Genomic DNA, 17,166 nt, shown 5'->3' with positions numbered 1-17,166 from the left:
ATCAAATATCAATAGATATGTTATCTTTCAAATCTTTAAATTTCAAATCTTTGTTGTCTAAAATTATACATAAAAAATAAGTTTATAAATTAAATAGTAAATAACTTCTGATTGACATGAAATTTGACATGTGTTTTAAGAACATAAAGAACATACAATTTAACATTTAAATTTTCAAAATTAAAATTTTGAAAATTTTTATGAACCTAAAATTTTGAAAAAGATATAATTTGCAGCATTAATAATAAAACTATCATGCAAAGATTTCAAAATAAGAAAATTCAAAAAGGAAATTGTAAGACTTATGTCTTTGTGTGTGTATGTTTTTTTTTTTTTTTATGGTCAATATATGATGTTCTATTTTTATTAAATTTTGTATAATTTAAGTTTCTTAATGACCACCTTAGAAAATATTTCTGGAGCTGCCACTGACAAAATGTGATGGATAAAATGGATATGTTGTAATTTACTAATAATGTATCTTATGTTATGAGTTAGTTCATATATACTAGATTCACTTTGCCTTGGGCAGGCAATAAATGGACCTATTGTCACCTTCAAATGACAATCAAAAGTTAAAATTAAAGTCACAGTAATAGTCATACAAATGAGGCTTGTGAGCAAAAAAGATGTACAAAATGAACGACAAGGGATCAAATGATTGAAACTTTTCAAAAAATACAAGTCATGAAACGCAAATTGTTGTCGGCCTTTCTTTGTCAAAATATAAGAAATAAAGCTCCCCTAAGCCACATCCCCCCATACATATAAATGGAGTCGTCACCACAAACTTCATAACAAAGGCTATTAGATACGTATGCTATTTTTTTTCTTCACTCTCACTCATTGCATTGAGAAACTTGAGATGATGGGTATGCATAATAATGCTGTGATTTTCTTAAGAGAGACAATATATGGAATTCGGACCCATGTACGGGGCAAATCAGCCGCCCATCGATGCACTAACCGGCGAGATTCTTGCTCGATATTTTGCCATCCACTCACTGATTTGTATGCATTTGTCAATATATGTATACGGATCAAGCACACTGTTTTGCTGTCCTACAAGGTGTGACTAATATGGCTCTTTCATTCACATCTTTTGGCCTATATATTGGCTATTTGGCTTGGACAAGTTTATCCATTAGTGGGTAAATTTCGACAATGGAACTTTGTGTGGTGGGGCTAAACGATATTCTTAAAAGAAAGCTAAAAATTTTAAGATTGAAGTGAGGTTAAATTCATTACTATAAAGGTTCAAAAAACCACTAGATTTACCATAAAGGTAGAAAAATGAATTACCCATCATTTTATAAGTATACATAAGTAAATTATAAGATATTCTTATAACAAAGTTAAAAATTGTAAGATAGAAGTGAGGTTACATTCATTACTATAAAGGTAAGAGGTTCAAGGACGCCACTAGGTTTAACATAAGGTAGGAGATGAACCCATCATTGTATATGTTTGTGTGTATATTAGTCTATACTTTATACTCTAAATCATTCATAGTGTTTATTAAAATTCTTTCCCATCAATCAATTATACAAAACTTCTTGAATAGTAAACTCACAAATTTTAATTTACATATTTATGCAACTTTGGACGAAGAATTTAAGAAAATTAGAATTTCATACGTATGAAATGTATATTGATGTGGACTTTAATCTTACTAATTTAAAATTTAATTAATTGGATGAATATATCTAAAAGTTAAGAAATCAAAAGTGTATTGACAATTGTAGCAAAGATGGTTGTAAATACTTAGTTATAGTAGTGGTAAAATATGATGATGTTCACGGTGGGAGCTATATGATGGTGGTGGTGACATTGGTATGATCAATGCACAGACACTTCATTTGAAATGTCGTATCTGTGTCATACTAGTGTCAAACACGGAACACACCTAGAACACTTTTGCACTCATGCCCCAATTGTATCTTCTTTTTTCTTTTTTTTTTAAATTACGAGACGCAAGAGTGACACTAATCTTTTATTTATTTTTAGTTTTAATCTTAAACACCTATCTAGTTATCTTTTATTCACTCTTTTAGATTTTATTCTTTAGTTAGTATTCTAATTTCTAAATATCATATATTAGTCATGAATTCACTTTATTATCCTTTATTACTCTTGAATTTGTATATTTATAATTATATGAAAAATAAATTCTTAATAATATTTAAAAATAAACTTAAAAATATATTAAATAATTAATTAATATACATATCCCCTATGTACCCATGAATTAATTTTTCAAAAACTACTATGTTGTTGTGTTGTGTTTGTACATGTACTCGTTACTGTGTTTGTATCGGTGTTTGCGCTTCATACATCAATGATGACAGATTGATAGTAATGGTGGTGATTTCATTGGTTGGTATATAGATAGTAATGATAGTGGCTTCTCAATGTTAACCCATATAAAGAAAAACAATATTGCAAATTTCCAATTTTCAATTTTGAGTAAAATTACATCTCAAAATTCATGATCCTTAACTCAACATAAAATAACTTAAAATTCCACCAACACATTTTGTTCTATAGCTTAATCCAAAGCTTAAAATGTAAATGTTTTTTTTAAAAAAATTCTTAAAGAAATTGATATAGTGACAATGGGACAGGATTTGATAGTACCAAATTGTAAGCCAGCCACTCATAATAAAAACGAACAACATTGCAATTTGCAAGTGATTCTGATTGCTTGAGTGAACAGGTAATTGATGGAAACATGATCACAATATCACATGCACATGGGACGGTGGTGGGGAGGCTTGGAATTAGGTCTTCTGGTATTTGTCTTTGTCCACATGTCTCTCTTTCTCTCTCTCAAAATTTTCCAAACATCTATGTAATAAGTACTATAAGTAGGCATGGTATAGCTATCCCTGGTTTGGGGTTTGAAGCGAAAGAAAGAAAAAAAAAGAGTGAGTGAATATTTGATATTGGGGGTCCTGTACTGTTACGTGGGCTATCCACAAGTTATGCAGCTTTCACAATCTGTAAGATTGGAAAAGATTTGGTCTTTGATGAGTCTTCAAAAACCTTTGTTGTATCCTCTCTCTCTCTCTCTCTAATGGGTGTCACTTTCCTAAACCACCAACTTTGGGCTCAGCTCCCGCGGCCCAGTCGGTTGGAGTGTAGACATCTCTTCCAGTATTTGACCCCACCCATTTTCTCCCGTTTACTAATGAAGTGCTTTCTGGCCCCCACCCCATTCTTTACCTAGTCCACCACATTCTTTACCTAGTTTCTCTCCCCCCCAGTTACAAAGATAAAAAGATATATATCTAATAAAAACTTAATTACGTTATTATGCCCCAAATTTACCTTATAAAAATTAAGATGTAATCTTTTGAATTTGAATAATGAATAGTTTTTCAATTGAGCCTTACATTAAGATGTCATCTTTTGAATAGTTTTTCAACGAAGTTCTATATAAAAGGTTTCCTAGTTAAAATGATTTTGTCTAAAAAAAAAACCTTAGGTGTATACTCTTATAATGAGTTGAGTGTGAAAAGAAGAAAAAAAAAAGTGAAGCATAGTATCGTTTGGTGACAAAAGAATGAAGCATAGTAAACATGTGATACTTAATGTCACACCCACATATATTTTTGAAATAAATTCTCGTTTATTGTATAAAAACACAAATGTTTTGAAAACATAAATTTTTATAATCAAATGTATAAATGTTTAAAACAACGTGTTACAAAATTTTCATATTTTATATGTATGGAAGTATTTTATGGAGGACAAAATTTGGTTACAAAAAACTTGGTTGTAGTTGTAAGTGCACAATTGCACCTGGACCCAAAGACAATCACGGGCTCAGGCCCAACGAGCCTTAAACAATAAAATTTGTAGAGTGTAGGCTTGAAACCTAGGTTAGAAGTACTGGGAGCTTGTTAACAGGTTTTTAGAAACAAATATAGGTAAATAACAAATGACGATTGTAAAAGGATCTCCTCGGACTCGAGCCGAGGACTGCTTCTTTATTATTCCTCTTTCTTCCTTAAAGATTTACAATTTCTTAATTTTCTTTCTTCGTTTTTCGATCCCCCCACTCCTTGGCCTTTACCCCCCTTTTATACTTCCTTCCCTGATACTTTTTGAACAGTGACTAGAAGTTTCCACCTCACTGTTCAGGGGTCACCTCCCCATTAATGCGGCCAGGGAGGTAGGTGCAGAGCCTTTAATGCGGAGGTGGCAGCCTTTACTCTTGATATTTTCTTTAATACTGGTGCATCTAGAAGATTCAGAATGTCCCCTTTTAACCACTAGTCTTTCCAGAGTTGTGTCTTGACCTTTATAATGAAATCTTAAGTTCTCTTGGATCTGTCCGAGGTGAAACTCTCCCTCGGCTGTATCCTCGGATCTCTGACTCGGCCAACTCATGAGTTTAACCCCGAGCAGTCGGGCAGTTACAGCCCAAAGGCCCATATGCCCACTTGGGTCCTTTTACCCCCCACAATAGTCTAAAGCTACAACTCCCACTATAAAAACATATCTACATATTTTTAGAATCTAATTGTTAAATTGCATTTTTTTTATGTTTTTAACACACAAGTTGAAATTTATGTCAATCAAATATAATTTTATGTTCGATCATATACTTTTTAAATATAATTTTAAATTACAAAAAATTTGAAATATAAACATTTGATTAACACTCCCTAATTTTAATTTGAAACCCTGTCGTTTGTATAAACTATAAACTAGAGGGTTTAAAATGTAAATCCCTTACCTCCTCTTTTTTCACCCTTCCCATCAAACTCTGTTATTCTGATTAAGCAAATTTGTCAAATATCCTTAAAGTGGGTCTCCCTCAAGTCCAAATGGAGACTAAAAAGTCCAACCGATTTGAAGAAATTTTGTTTTAAAATTTTTAAAAATAGTTTGAGAAAGGAAATATACATATATTAAACAAAACTCGAAGCAAAACAATTTGTAGTATTTTGTACAATAATTGATCGTGCTTCTTAAAGCACACTGGTGGAAGTACGAACATGTGCGAAAGGTGTCTAGTTTGCATCACGGGGCAAAGTTCTATATTGTCTATATATATATATATATATATAAAAGTTCTGTATTGTATATACATATATACTATTATTAATATAATTGCCGTCAATATCTAAAACTTATTATTATAATAAAATAAAATTGAATGTTTCTGGTCCGTCCGTGTTTTTGGTGTGGAATTTGATATGCTTTGGACCCCATTTTCTTTGTATTATTTTGTGTCGGGATGTGCCGGCTACACACGTCGGATCGGGCACTTTTGGAATTTAATAGTTTTAGACCCGACTTATCTTGTTTTCTCATAAGCTATTGGACAATTTCTGCACTTATTTTTAAAAAAAAAGCTATAGTACTCCGATTGACTAACATTATTTCTTGTTTTCTCTCTAAAAAAAACATTATTTCTTGTTGATATTATTTGTATAGAAAGTATTAAAAAAAATCCTAGCAATTGTCTCTTATTGGTAATTCATCCCGATGGCAGGTGATATAAAAACAAAATTACTACCTCAAATAATCTTCTAATACATAACAATGTTATAATACATAATGATGTTATTTGACAAGAATCTTGTAATACAGTTGACAACCTTTATTATTATTTTTTTTTTTACAAGAAGAGTGAACTTTATTGCACTTGAAAAATGAAAATTACATTATGAATAAGAGTTTGTTCAATAAAACAAAAAGCTTTTTCAATCAATACAGATAAATCATCAATGCGAAAGCATGTTCTGCTAACAAATGAGTAGACCTATTAACTTACTTGTGGACATAGGAGACCACAACTCTTCAAAACTTATGCATGGAGGACAATATACCATATATGATAGGAGCAACCGAAATAGGAGCAAGAGCTTCTTCGACCAGTGCATTGAAAATAGTTCATGAATCTCCCTAAATTACAAACTACTGGATCCTCATCTCTCTGGCGAATTGAAGTCCAACTTTAAAGGCCTTCGTCTCAATCTCAATGGCACCCAAATGAGCTTTAATCTTCTTACTTAGAGCAGCATTCACAAAACCCTGAGGATCCCAAATAATAGCACTCGAGCCGATCTCTTTTTTAACAACAAAAACTAGGGTAGCAAAATTGAACACGACCCGCGAGCTCAACACGATATGACACGAAATTAGCAGGTTATGGGCTGAGGCTTAATGGATTCGTGTCATATTTGAGTTGACACAATTAACCTGTTTAATAAACAGGTTAGGTTAGTGTTCAACATATGAAATCCGTTTGACTTGTTTGACCTGTTTAATTAAATGACATTTTACCAATATACCCTTCAAACCTTAAGTATATAAACTTATTAATTGTTGTAATTTATTTTCTTTGACATATTGTTATTGATTATTTGTGATATTGAACTATCCAAGATTCAAATCCTCCCACCTCTACCTATTAAATTTTAAATTAAAAAAATTATATTGTTATTTAAATATTGAAATAATTATAAAAACCACCTAGATATTGTGTCCAAATCAAAATGTTCCTCTTTCGTTTTAATTTATAATAAGAACTCTTAAATTTTGAGAAATGACCAAATTGGTGTCTCTATTATCATTTCTTTAGCATTTTAACATATGGAAAATGTGGTCACATACAGGCCATGTGATGTCTATATTTATTTTTATAAAGTAAAGTTTAATAAAAAATTATTTTAAAATTAATTTAATTTATTCCTTTCTCTAGAAAATCTTTATATGAGACAAGTATATAAGACAAAAAATAAGACACCCCTCTCACTGACAAGTATATAAGATAAAAAATTGTTTTTTTCCCTTTTACCAAAAAAAAAAAAAAAGTATATAAGGCACCCCTCTCACTGACATGTAGACCCCACAATGTGAAGCCATGGCTACTTATATAGTAGTGGAAAATGAAGTAGAGTTGGGTATTAAGAAAGTAATTTATGAAGGAGACGCTTTTAAGTGATCCAACCACTTTAAAGCACTATCAAGACAAACACACATATAAACCCTTAATGTTTTAATACGAGAGAGAGAGAGAGAGAGAGAGAGAGAGAGAGAGAGAGAGAGAGAGAGAGAGAGAGAGAGAGAGAGAGAGAGAGAGAGAGAGTTGGGTTCAAGTTACACCTAGTGTAACTCTAAGCAATATTATACCACCCAATAACTTATTATAGAATTCATATTTTGAGAATTTTACCGTTTAATTACATGATCTATATGTTTTTAACATACATGCCAATTTTCATGTCAATTGAATGTAATTTACCATTTGATCCATAAATTCATCTTTTGTGCATCATTTTAAATTACAAAAACTTGAATTAAAACAATTGATTGATGATATGGTCATTGATCTTTGATCACCAAGTATGAAAAATATACAAAAATAATGTAATCTAATAGTGGGTTCAAGTTACACCAGGTGTAACTTGAACCCAACGCTCTCTCTCTCTCTCTCTCTCTCTCTCTCTCTCTCTCTCTCTCTCTCTCTATATATATATATATATATATATATATATATATATATATATATGTATATGTATGTATGTATATGTATATGTATATATAATTTCTAGGAGCCTAAATGGTCCATTGAATTTTTGGGGTCTTGTAATTTTTTTTTACCATGACCCCCTAGACAACATGATAAATTCTACATTGTGACTGATTGTGTATTTGGGAAGTGCTTAAAGTTGTAGCTTATTGTTGATTTTAGCTTCTTTTATTTCTTACTATTCATGAGTCTCATTGTACTATTTAGCTTATTTTTTAACTATTTTTCTATACTTTCAATGAAAAATTTTCAATTTTAGCTAAATAAACTGTTCCCAAATGAACACTGAGACTAATAAATTTTGTACTTTCAAAAATTAGATAAAAGACAATTGTAATGCTAGTATTTATGGTTTTAATTTGTAAACACGCTAAATTATAGATTAAAAATCCATACTTCTCATTATCCATCCGAATAGTTGCATAAACAATGTAAGAACCCAATATTTATTATCTAATACTAGAGGTTTGTGGGAGCAAACGTGTGTGGAAAGGAATAGAGGACAGTGATAACATTTATATTATACCTACTTATTTCACCATTCACCAATTGGGCATACTCACACCATTGAAGCAATTAACTAATATGTCAATCCCACTACTTTAAAGATAGAGCTTTTGTGAAATCTGAACGATTAATTTCTACTCAATGCATTGTCCACTTCTATAGAATATACAGTTTTTCTTCTTCAAATGATGACATTTTGGGACCTAAATTAAAACTCGTGGCACACTCTTAATGCTCTACATCGAATTGTCTCAATGTCAATGGAGCTGTGTGATCTTCATGGTATTTGACAATACTATAACCATCCAAAGTTAGATACAATACAAGCATTGTCTTGTTTGTCTACTATGCTTGTGTTTGTGAGAGAGAGAGGAACAAACAAAACAATATGGCCATGGTGATATGATTCTAGTGACCTCAATGACACCTCTTCATGTCCCCATTCCCACATGACAACAAGATAGCAAGCAAAATGTTGTTGTCTTTTTCTTTTTGTTAAACAAACTTTGATGTTAATGGAAGATGAACCCTAAGATCTCGTGGTCACATCTAGCTGATATTATTACATAATTAGATACAAATACAACCAACAACTCCTTTCTAACACTTTCATGTCACTTTCTTCCACCATTAATTCTTAGCTTAATGTATAATTAAACTTAGATACCAAAATATTCAATGCTACGCACTAATGTTGCAATTAGTCATTGAGTAGTTGTAATCATGCATAATGGTACAAAAACGATATTTGATACTTAATGGGTCCCCCACTCCCTAGCAAGAATTAAATCTGTCTACTCTAATATAGGACCCAAGAAAAAAAAATACAATTTAACTAAAATATCTTAGTAGAGATATCTATGTGCCCTTGTATTGTTCCTGTTCTTATTCCAGCATCTATGAACAAAAGTATATACCTCTATAATAACATGCAAAAACCTGATAATGATAAATTAAACTCATTACATGCACTTGGTAAGCACGCATGCAATTAGATTTTTTTTTTTTTTTTTTTTTACGTTTAGTGAAATAATGTTTAAAAGTAAAATAAAGATACTGTTTTAATTTGTAAGATCATAATAAAAATTTGAAAACCTAAAATTTAAAAACTCCTTTAAAAAAGTTAATTATTCTTTTAATCAGTTTGTGTTTTAAATTTAAAAATATTCAACTCAAAAATAGAAGTGTTTTAGAGAATTTAAGAATTTATGTAAAAATATTTTAGTACGCAAAATAATTATTAATACCTTATGAGAAAAGATTAACAAGCGGATAGAAATGGTTTTGTACTGCAAATCTCATGGCGTCTTATAGTTATGTTGGCCTATACATATATTGATGTCACCCATGACGTCCATTTCAAATTAACCACCTTTTTTTTTTTTACTTTTACCTTTTCTCGAGGGTTGTTGTCGATGTTTTCAATTACAATGGGAGATTGGTTTGTTGAATAAAATTAGCCATCCAACAAAAACATATATGCAAAGAGAATATTTTCCCAATTGTGTCTGTTCATATTGATCATGTGTTGTCACAGTGAAGGTTGGTAGTATACCAGTTTCTTACAAGGGAGTGTCTATTATACACGCACTTGCATATATAGTTCACTTCAAAAGTCACGATGTCGAGGTTTGTGACTATGTGTGTATTATGGAATATGGATGCACTAGGTAGTGTGCAACATACATGTCCATTTTGCAAGAGTGGAAGTTTTTATACCGGTTTGTTGCAAGAAAGGGTCTTCAGAAGGAACCCCACTTAATAAGTTATAAAACCTATTAGTTTTAGAAAGGCGAGCTCACGGCAAAATTTTTTAAATAACTATAAAAAATCAAACTATATTATTAGTTAGCCAAGGTTTGAAACTAATTTGGTATATAACAAATCGAGTCCTTTGAACTCAATTTTCGAATGCTAAATCGACTGCTTTGAAGTCGATTTCAAAATTGTTCGTAGCTGACGTGAAAAGGCGGTCCACATAGACATAGAACTCGAGTCCATTGGACTCGAGTTCTGTCAAATAGAAATCGAGTCCTTAGGACTCGATTTCATTTTGTTCATCATCTTCTCCCTTCGTTCTTTTTTCTTTTCTTTTTTCTCCATTTCAGGTCCCGTTCTCTTCTTCCCTTCTTTCTCCATTTCAGGTCTTGTTCACATCTTCTTCCCTTCTGCCAAGCCTCCAAAAATCCCAAACCCATTTTTCTCAAAATCCCAAACCCATTTCTCAAAATCCAAACCCATTTCTCAAAATCCCAAACCCAAAACCCATGAACAAAACCAAATACAAAACCAAACACAAATCAACGCGTTCTTCTCCTCCACTAGAGCGGCGGCGAGAAACCATGATCCGATTTCCATTGCCTGAAGTTTTCGCCGCTTGGGTTTGGTCAGAATCGGCGCCTGGGTTGCTGGGTACATGTTCTTCTCCTCCACTGGAGCGACGGCGGCGAGAAACCACACGCTCGATCTGATTTTCATCGACTGATTCGGCGCCCAATCCGATTTGCATCGTTGCTTCTTTCTTCTTCGTTGTTGATCTCTGCGTTTTGCTTTGGCGTTTTGATCTCTAGGTTTTCATCTCTGGTTCTTCAGCGTTTTGATTTCTCAGTTTAGGTGGTACAAAATCGAGTCCGTAGGACTCGTTTTCTATTTCACAGAACTTGAGTCCACAGGACTCGATTTCTATGCTGACGTGGACCAGGTGTCCACATCAGCTACGAATGAGGTTGAAATCGAGTTTGGTGTACTCGATTTAGCATTCCAAAATCGAGTCAAAATGACTCGATTTGTTATATACCAAATTTGTTTCAAACCTTGGCTAACTAATAATATAGTTTAGATTTTATAGTTATTTAAAAAAATTTGCCCAAGCTCACCGACAAATAATAGGAGTAAAAGAAACTAGTAGGAAAACGAAATTACAAAATTACTAGAGATTTACGTAGTTCAACCATAACTTACGTCATCTGTAAGAGATGAATTTATTATTTCAAAATAATTTAAAGTCTATCTTAAGAGGACTCTTAAGCTAAAACCACTAACATATAAATGTCTATTTATAAAACTACGAGACTCATTTTTTGGTGGACAATAAGTATTAATTTACTTTTGTAATAATGAACAGACATTCTTTCCACGTCAGGAGAGCCTTCATTTTTTGGGTGGGTACCATAATAAAGCAACCAAACTAATATTACTTTTGAACCATCAAAAGTAGTTTATAACCTTAATATGAGATTCTTCTTTCATTTGATTGGAACACATCAGTTAGTGAATTGTGCTTTTTTTTTTTCAGTTATTTATGTGTAGAAAAGATGCCACTTCCAAAAAGTTGTCGGGGGAAAAATAAGAAAGCTAAGGGCAAACATATAAAAATCTTTAATTGAATTAACATGTTTCTCTCGTTAACTTTGAAATCCAATTTTTCTTTGTGATGAGAGTGCAGCCATCAATGGTAGATAGGAAAATTACAGTTCTGCGCAAGGCTGGAGCAGTCTGTGATCATCTCATTTGGTGGAAGAATTGATTGGATAGTGAAATAATGTTTTGGAATAAGATTATAAGTTTCATTTCATTTTTCCTTTGCCTAAGATTATGAGTTCCTTTCTAAAGAGATGTTGCTAATTGTGGATTGAAAAGTTTGATTACATTCTGAACAAATGCAAGCTTGTTAAGCCTTATGTTATTTCAATTATTATATTTTGATGAAATGTTATTTCAGTTATTGAATGGCCAACAACTTCAAATGCATGTGATTGCTTGGACCATGGATAGGTAAACCATTTCAAAAGTAAATTATTTCTTATTTATATATGTTCCACACTGCCGAGTGAAAGAAACTATTATTAACTATAAAATTGTATATATTCATGGATAATTAACCTCAAAAGGTAAAGTTTTCATCTAGTACTCCAATGCATTAAACGAGACACAAGCATGACACACGACCTTTTTAGACACATTTTATCGATCTCCCCCATCTATTTTATTGAAGGGCCACTTATCACCATCAATGCATTGAACTACAAGACACAAACCAAGTCTTACAACAAGAAAAAGACAAGGCAACACAAAATTAAATGCATGACAGAATGACGCCAGTGGTATACCTTTCCACAATTTGAAATCTGTTTGCAACGTTCATGTTAAAATTGTTGATGGATACAACTCATACAAGTATAAGGGCCTTTACATGGAGTACAGTCACCATTCCATCTGCATAAGAGTTCAATGAAGTACAGCCGGCCCAGGCCATAGTTGGATTGGGAGAGACCCAGCCCAGGGCTTGTGATTTTTGAGGCTCTGAATTGGAATGGGCTGAGGTCTTTTTTATACGGGACCCTCACAGATTTACGGTCTTTTTATCCAAAGTTCAGATTATTCCAATGGAAATTTAGTTAGAGAGTAAACTTAATTTAAGATAAAGCAAATTCTAGACATGTTTGTTATGCCCTAGAGCAAAGATCTCTCCCCAAATTCAAAGCACAGATTTTAAAAGACATCTGACATATTGCTCATGTTTTTAACTTCAGTTATGAGATTTTCACATCACTTTTGTCTTAAGTTGTATAATTTTTTTTTTTTTTCACAACACTTTTTTTTTTTTTAAAGTTGTATAATCTTTTTTTCTATTTTCTTTTTTGACCCATGGTGAGCTGATATCTTAGCTTGTGAAAATGTTGCAAGATTTTGTACTCGCATAGTTTTATATGCATATGCATTTTCAATCTCCAAACGACTTGTAAGTTGTAATACAGATCTTTCTTTGCCCATACACCACGTGTAGCACAAATTTCTAATCAAACTGACTTGTGGCGAAATTTTTTCTACAAAAATGACTTGCACAGATTCTTATAATGACTCCATCTCAATAGGATACTGAAGAGTAATTATTTTGCTGATGACTAGTTGTAAAAAGTTCAACCAGAATGAATCTTTGAACAATGAAAATATGCTCAATTGCTCATTCTCCTAAAAATGGTTATAAAAACATTAAACTGAAAGAGAAAATAATTAGTAGAACATATCAAACAAAGCCAAAAATCAAGTCTCACGAAATCTTGGTAAAAAATTCATTCGGAACTAAGACAATTTCACCCAACTTGTCCACCAGATCTCTTAAGCCAATTGTGACAATTTATTATTTATGACAATCGAATTACACTCTGGGGGATCCCAGTCAATCAGTACTTGAAAGTTGAAACTACTCTAACAAAGATCTGCAATGGGTGAAACTAAAACGTCCGTCCTATTACTACCAAAATTCAACATTCCTGCAGCAATGGAAACAGAATATTCCACACACAGCATCCATATCAATGCAAAACCCACCTCTAAGCTTCTTGCAACTTCACTAGCATCAAGGCATCACCTGTAAACTACTTGCACCACCCAAATCCTTCATATTTTTGGGCATCCTAAGCAGATAAGTTATCCTGAGTGTTATTTCATTTGCAGAACTGTTAATTGGAGAGGGGGAACAAAAAGAGTCATTATTGAAGGCATGTTAGGATAAAGAGTTTATAAGACCAATCAATTGTCCAACATGAAATGTGTAAACAGCTTTCAACTTGAAATAATTGTTTGGAAAAATCAAGTTTCAAAAACCAGCTTTCCAGCCAAAAAGTTAGGGCAGAAGGGGAGACAAGAGATTCAGAAAAACAACCGTCCTTCTGCATGCAAATGTCTGCATTGCATTCAAATATCAATTGTGTAAGAAAAACTTTGCAGTTCAGATAAGAATCATAACAGAAGACCCACCATATACATGAACTATTAATGCACAGAATCTAAGTTCGTCTGCATTTGAAAAGACAAAATCTCCCCGAAAAAGAGATTTTACAAACACTAGCAATAACTATCAAAATCAAAGCAGTAACAAACTCTAAAGAAGGATAGAAAAACATCTAAGATCAAGTTGCAGAGAGGCAGATGTTAAGTCATAATGAACTACACAGTTACAAGTATGTATGAGGAAGGTGGAGGTTGTGCTCTCCGAGCAGAACACAGCGCACAAGGAAGAAGGAAGTGCAACTGTTCCATTAACAAATGATACGAGTACCTCTTTTTTAAACATTTTTTTGTCATAGTTCAGATATGCCTTGAAGGCCATTAACAGGCAGTTGTTGGTCTGCATGCAAATGGACACATACACCATTCAGAAGAAGCCTCAGTCACACTCTTAACATGTTTCAACAGACAATTTGTCATTCTTGAAAAAACATTTCGATCAACATATGCAACAAACAGCATCATTATATAAGATTCATGTTATTGTCACAATAACTCATTTAAACCAATATACATAAAATTATTTACTGGCCAAGTACTTCTAACCTCTAAGCAACATAATGTTGTACATACAAAACACAAAAGCATAAATGTTCTTTTGGTGCACAAGTGAAAGCTCCTAGCAGAGTAAAGTATTAATTTTACACACAAACACCAATATCTATGAAATTAAACTTGAACAAGATTTGGAATACATGAAATTCTAAGTTAGCAATTATGGGGGTTTATAGGCTCACCACAATCCTATCAAACTTGTAATTTACCAGTAAAAGATGATGGTGGATTACCTCAAAAGTTGAGTCTAGCCCAAATGTTACAAAATTTAATGAGAATATAAGACCTCTCAAGCTATCATCAATATAGTGTATCAGAAAATAAATTAAGGTAACACATTACAGAACCAGACATCTGTTGTCCGTTGCTGATTCTTAGAATGTATGCCCCAGCATCAGCCATTACTCAATTCTAAATGGGAGTAATAGACAGACCCACTCGTCATTTTGACATTTTACGCAAAAGAAATAGACAACGCTGAAATGTTGGTTACATTTAGTTAATAACATGGAGATACAAGTGATCATTATTCACATCAAGGGCAAAAAAGTGTATTATTGTCCATATACCTTCCAATGAGGCCAGAAGAGTTACCACTACCAGCAGACAGAAACTCTTTAACTCATAAAAGTCTCTCTCTCAACAAGTCACCAGTTCATCTGTTTAGTAGGCACAATGTTTTGATTCAAAATTCATAAAGTTAATGAATTATGAAGGGGAAAATGTTTATAAAAAAAAAAATCCTACAAGAGCTAAAAGTATGAAATATGTCATCTCATCTCATTGACATAAGTAGCAAAGACAGAAAGAGTAAATATGTTAGAAGTCCAAAAAGTTACATACATCTCTTACACTTTTTCCTGCACAGAAGAGCTAGCTAGTACAAGCAAGAAGAGCAACATTAGCAATATTATCTACATACTCAGTTGAGTATACTGTCATGCAGAATCATCTTCTCCTTTCAACTGTTGAATTGCATTGAACAACTTCCTTCGAGGGCCAACAGCAAATACACCCATCTCTTTGAGATCTTCAAGAGTAAGTAGTGGCAAAGCTTCTTCGTCAACCTCGTGTATTTCAAAAACACTAGCATACTTACCAAACCCGAGTTCCTCCAACCATCTCTTAACACTATATACATCACTACCTCCAGATCCCATCTCATCCCACACATCGCCAGATTTAGGAAATGAGTTGTTGTCTTCATAACAAGCATCCTCCTTCCAAGGATCATTGAGATTGCCTTGCTGCCGTGCATTATAAGTGGGCTCATTCGTATTGTATTCACAGGCCTCTTTGCTTGTAGCTGGCGTTTCTTGATCCGACAAGTCCTTAAAACCATTATCAGGGAAATCATCCCCGCACGCATTTGATGTGAACCCAATAAAATCTTTCCCACCACTCTCTCTCCCATCTTCACTACTGAATTCAGGACTAAGTTTATAACTCCAAGTACCACCAAAAACCGAATTGTTGTTTCTTGCATCCCGGCCTCGTCGTTTCATTACCCTACACTTCCGGGTTATATTACTGAAATCCAGTCCAGACTTGATCATACCAAGCTCCTCTGAAATTGCAAATTCAGAAGCCATGTTTGATGAGTTTGGATTCTTGTTCTCTCTGTTCTGTTGCAAATCAGCTGAAGTCCCTGGAGAGATACCAGGTTCTGAAGCTGTGAACTTTGAGAACCCACATATGAAATTGTTTTCAAATTCTTGAGGGTTCACAAAATCATGTCTCCATCTCTTATGCCCCAATTTTCCCTCAGTTTTTTGAGGAAACCTACATGCAAAAGCTGCAGAAACATCACCAATTTCCCCTAACCTAACATTTGGGCGCCTTTGTCTCTTTGAATTCATGCTTAGAACCAACATCATATACAACACCCTAGAATTCAAAATCTGAACAAAGCCCTAGAAAAACAAACCCAAAAATTAAAATTTCTGTCTCTACAAGAACTAATTTAACACAATAGTACAAACCCAAAAATTAAAATTTGTCTCCAAAACAACAATTTAACACAATCGTAGAAACCACTATAGAAAACCCAGATACAAAAATTCCTAAAAGCAACTGTAAATGTTCACAAAACTATGTACTTGTTGGAGCTCTCAGCAATACTAACAAATAAAAAGATTACAATTACAAGCAAAAGTCACGTTCAAGAAATGAAAATAAAAATCCTAGTACCACCCAAAACAAAACCAAGAAAAGTTGAAGAACTAGAACCTTGTGAGACAGCAACAGTTCCAGCCCAGTTTGAATTTTTGCATGTTACCCAAATTAGAAATTTAAGATGGTGGGATTTTTCAAACTAGAAATAATGGGCAAAATACAGTTAAGGATGTTGCTCACTTGCGTGGTTTGTTTTTGTTTTAGAGGTAAAACTAAAAACAGAGGAAAGGAATGAAGGTTTCAAAAGTCTACACAATGGTTTTTCTGTGTGCCAGATGGATTGGATTAGAGAATAAGTATATGAAGTCATATAGGCATAGATTGGGACACTTATAAATGTTGGGGGATCCAATGGAAATTACCCGGAAAGTTTGAAAGTTATCCCTAAATCCTTCAAATTTATCTCCAAAAAAAAAAATGCTTCAAATTAAAAAAGTCATTGAGGAAAGTTCTGTGTACTTGCAAGTTGGGAGTGTTTCTATGTGCTTTCCATTACATGTGGCTGCTTTTGTGTAGACAACGTGTTCACCAAGAATTTGACAATAAATTACACACGGTTTGTACTTCGTGTCCCATCAAATAGAATGATA

General features: G+C 33.1%; 1 protein-coding gene across 4 annotated transcripts; it reads right to left on the bottom strand.

The window, feature by feature from the left end:
- Nucleotides 1-13,104: 13,104 nt before the first annotated feature.
- On the bottom strand, nt 13,105-16,944 carry LOC142631552 (uncharacterized). Of its 4 annotated transcripts, none has more exons than XR_012843633.1 (3): nt 16,631-16,893; nt 15,245-16,314; nt 13,105-15,060 (listed from the first exon to the last, which is right to left on the bottom strand). XR_012843633.1 is itself a non-coding variant. In XM_075805725.1 (2 exons), the coding sequence occupies exon 2, from the start codon at nt 16,276-16,278 to the stop codon at nt 15,340-15,342; it is 939 nt and encodes a 312-aa protein (XP_075661840.1). In that variant the 5' UTR covers nt 16,279-16,314; nt 16,631-16,944; the 3' UTR covers nt 15,161-15,339. The 4 variants fall into 4 exon arrangements, 1 of the variants encoding a protein (XP_075661840.1); XR_012843631.1 differs by having other exon boundaries at nt 13,105-13,742; nt 14,971-15,060; nt 15,245-16,892; XR_012843632.1 differs by having other exon boundaries at nt 13,105-13,515; nt 14,971-15,060; nt 15,245-16,892.
- Between the last annotated feature and the right edge of the window lie 222 nt (nt 16,945-17,166).

Source organism: Castanea sativa, chromosome 4, assembly GCF_040712315.1.
Source record: "Castanea sativa cultivar Marrone di Chiusa Pesio chromosome 4, ASM4071231v1".
Taxonomy (NCBI): Eukaryota; Viridiplantae; Streptophyta; class Magnoliopsida; order Fagales; family Fagaceae; genus Castanea; species Castanea sativa.
This window is presented reverse-complemented; position numbering and strand designations above follow the sequence as displayed.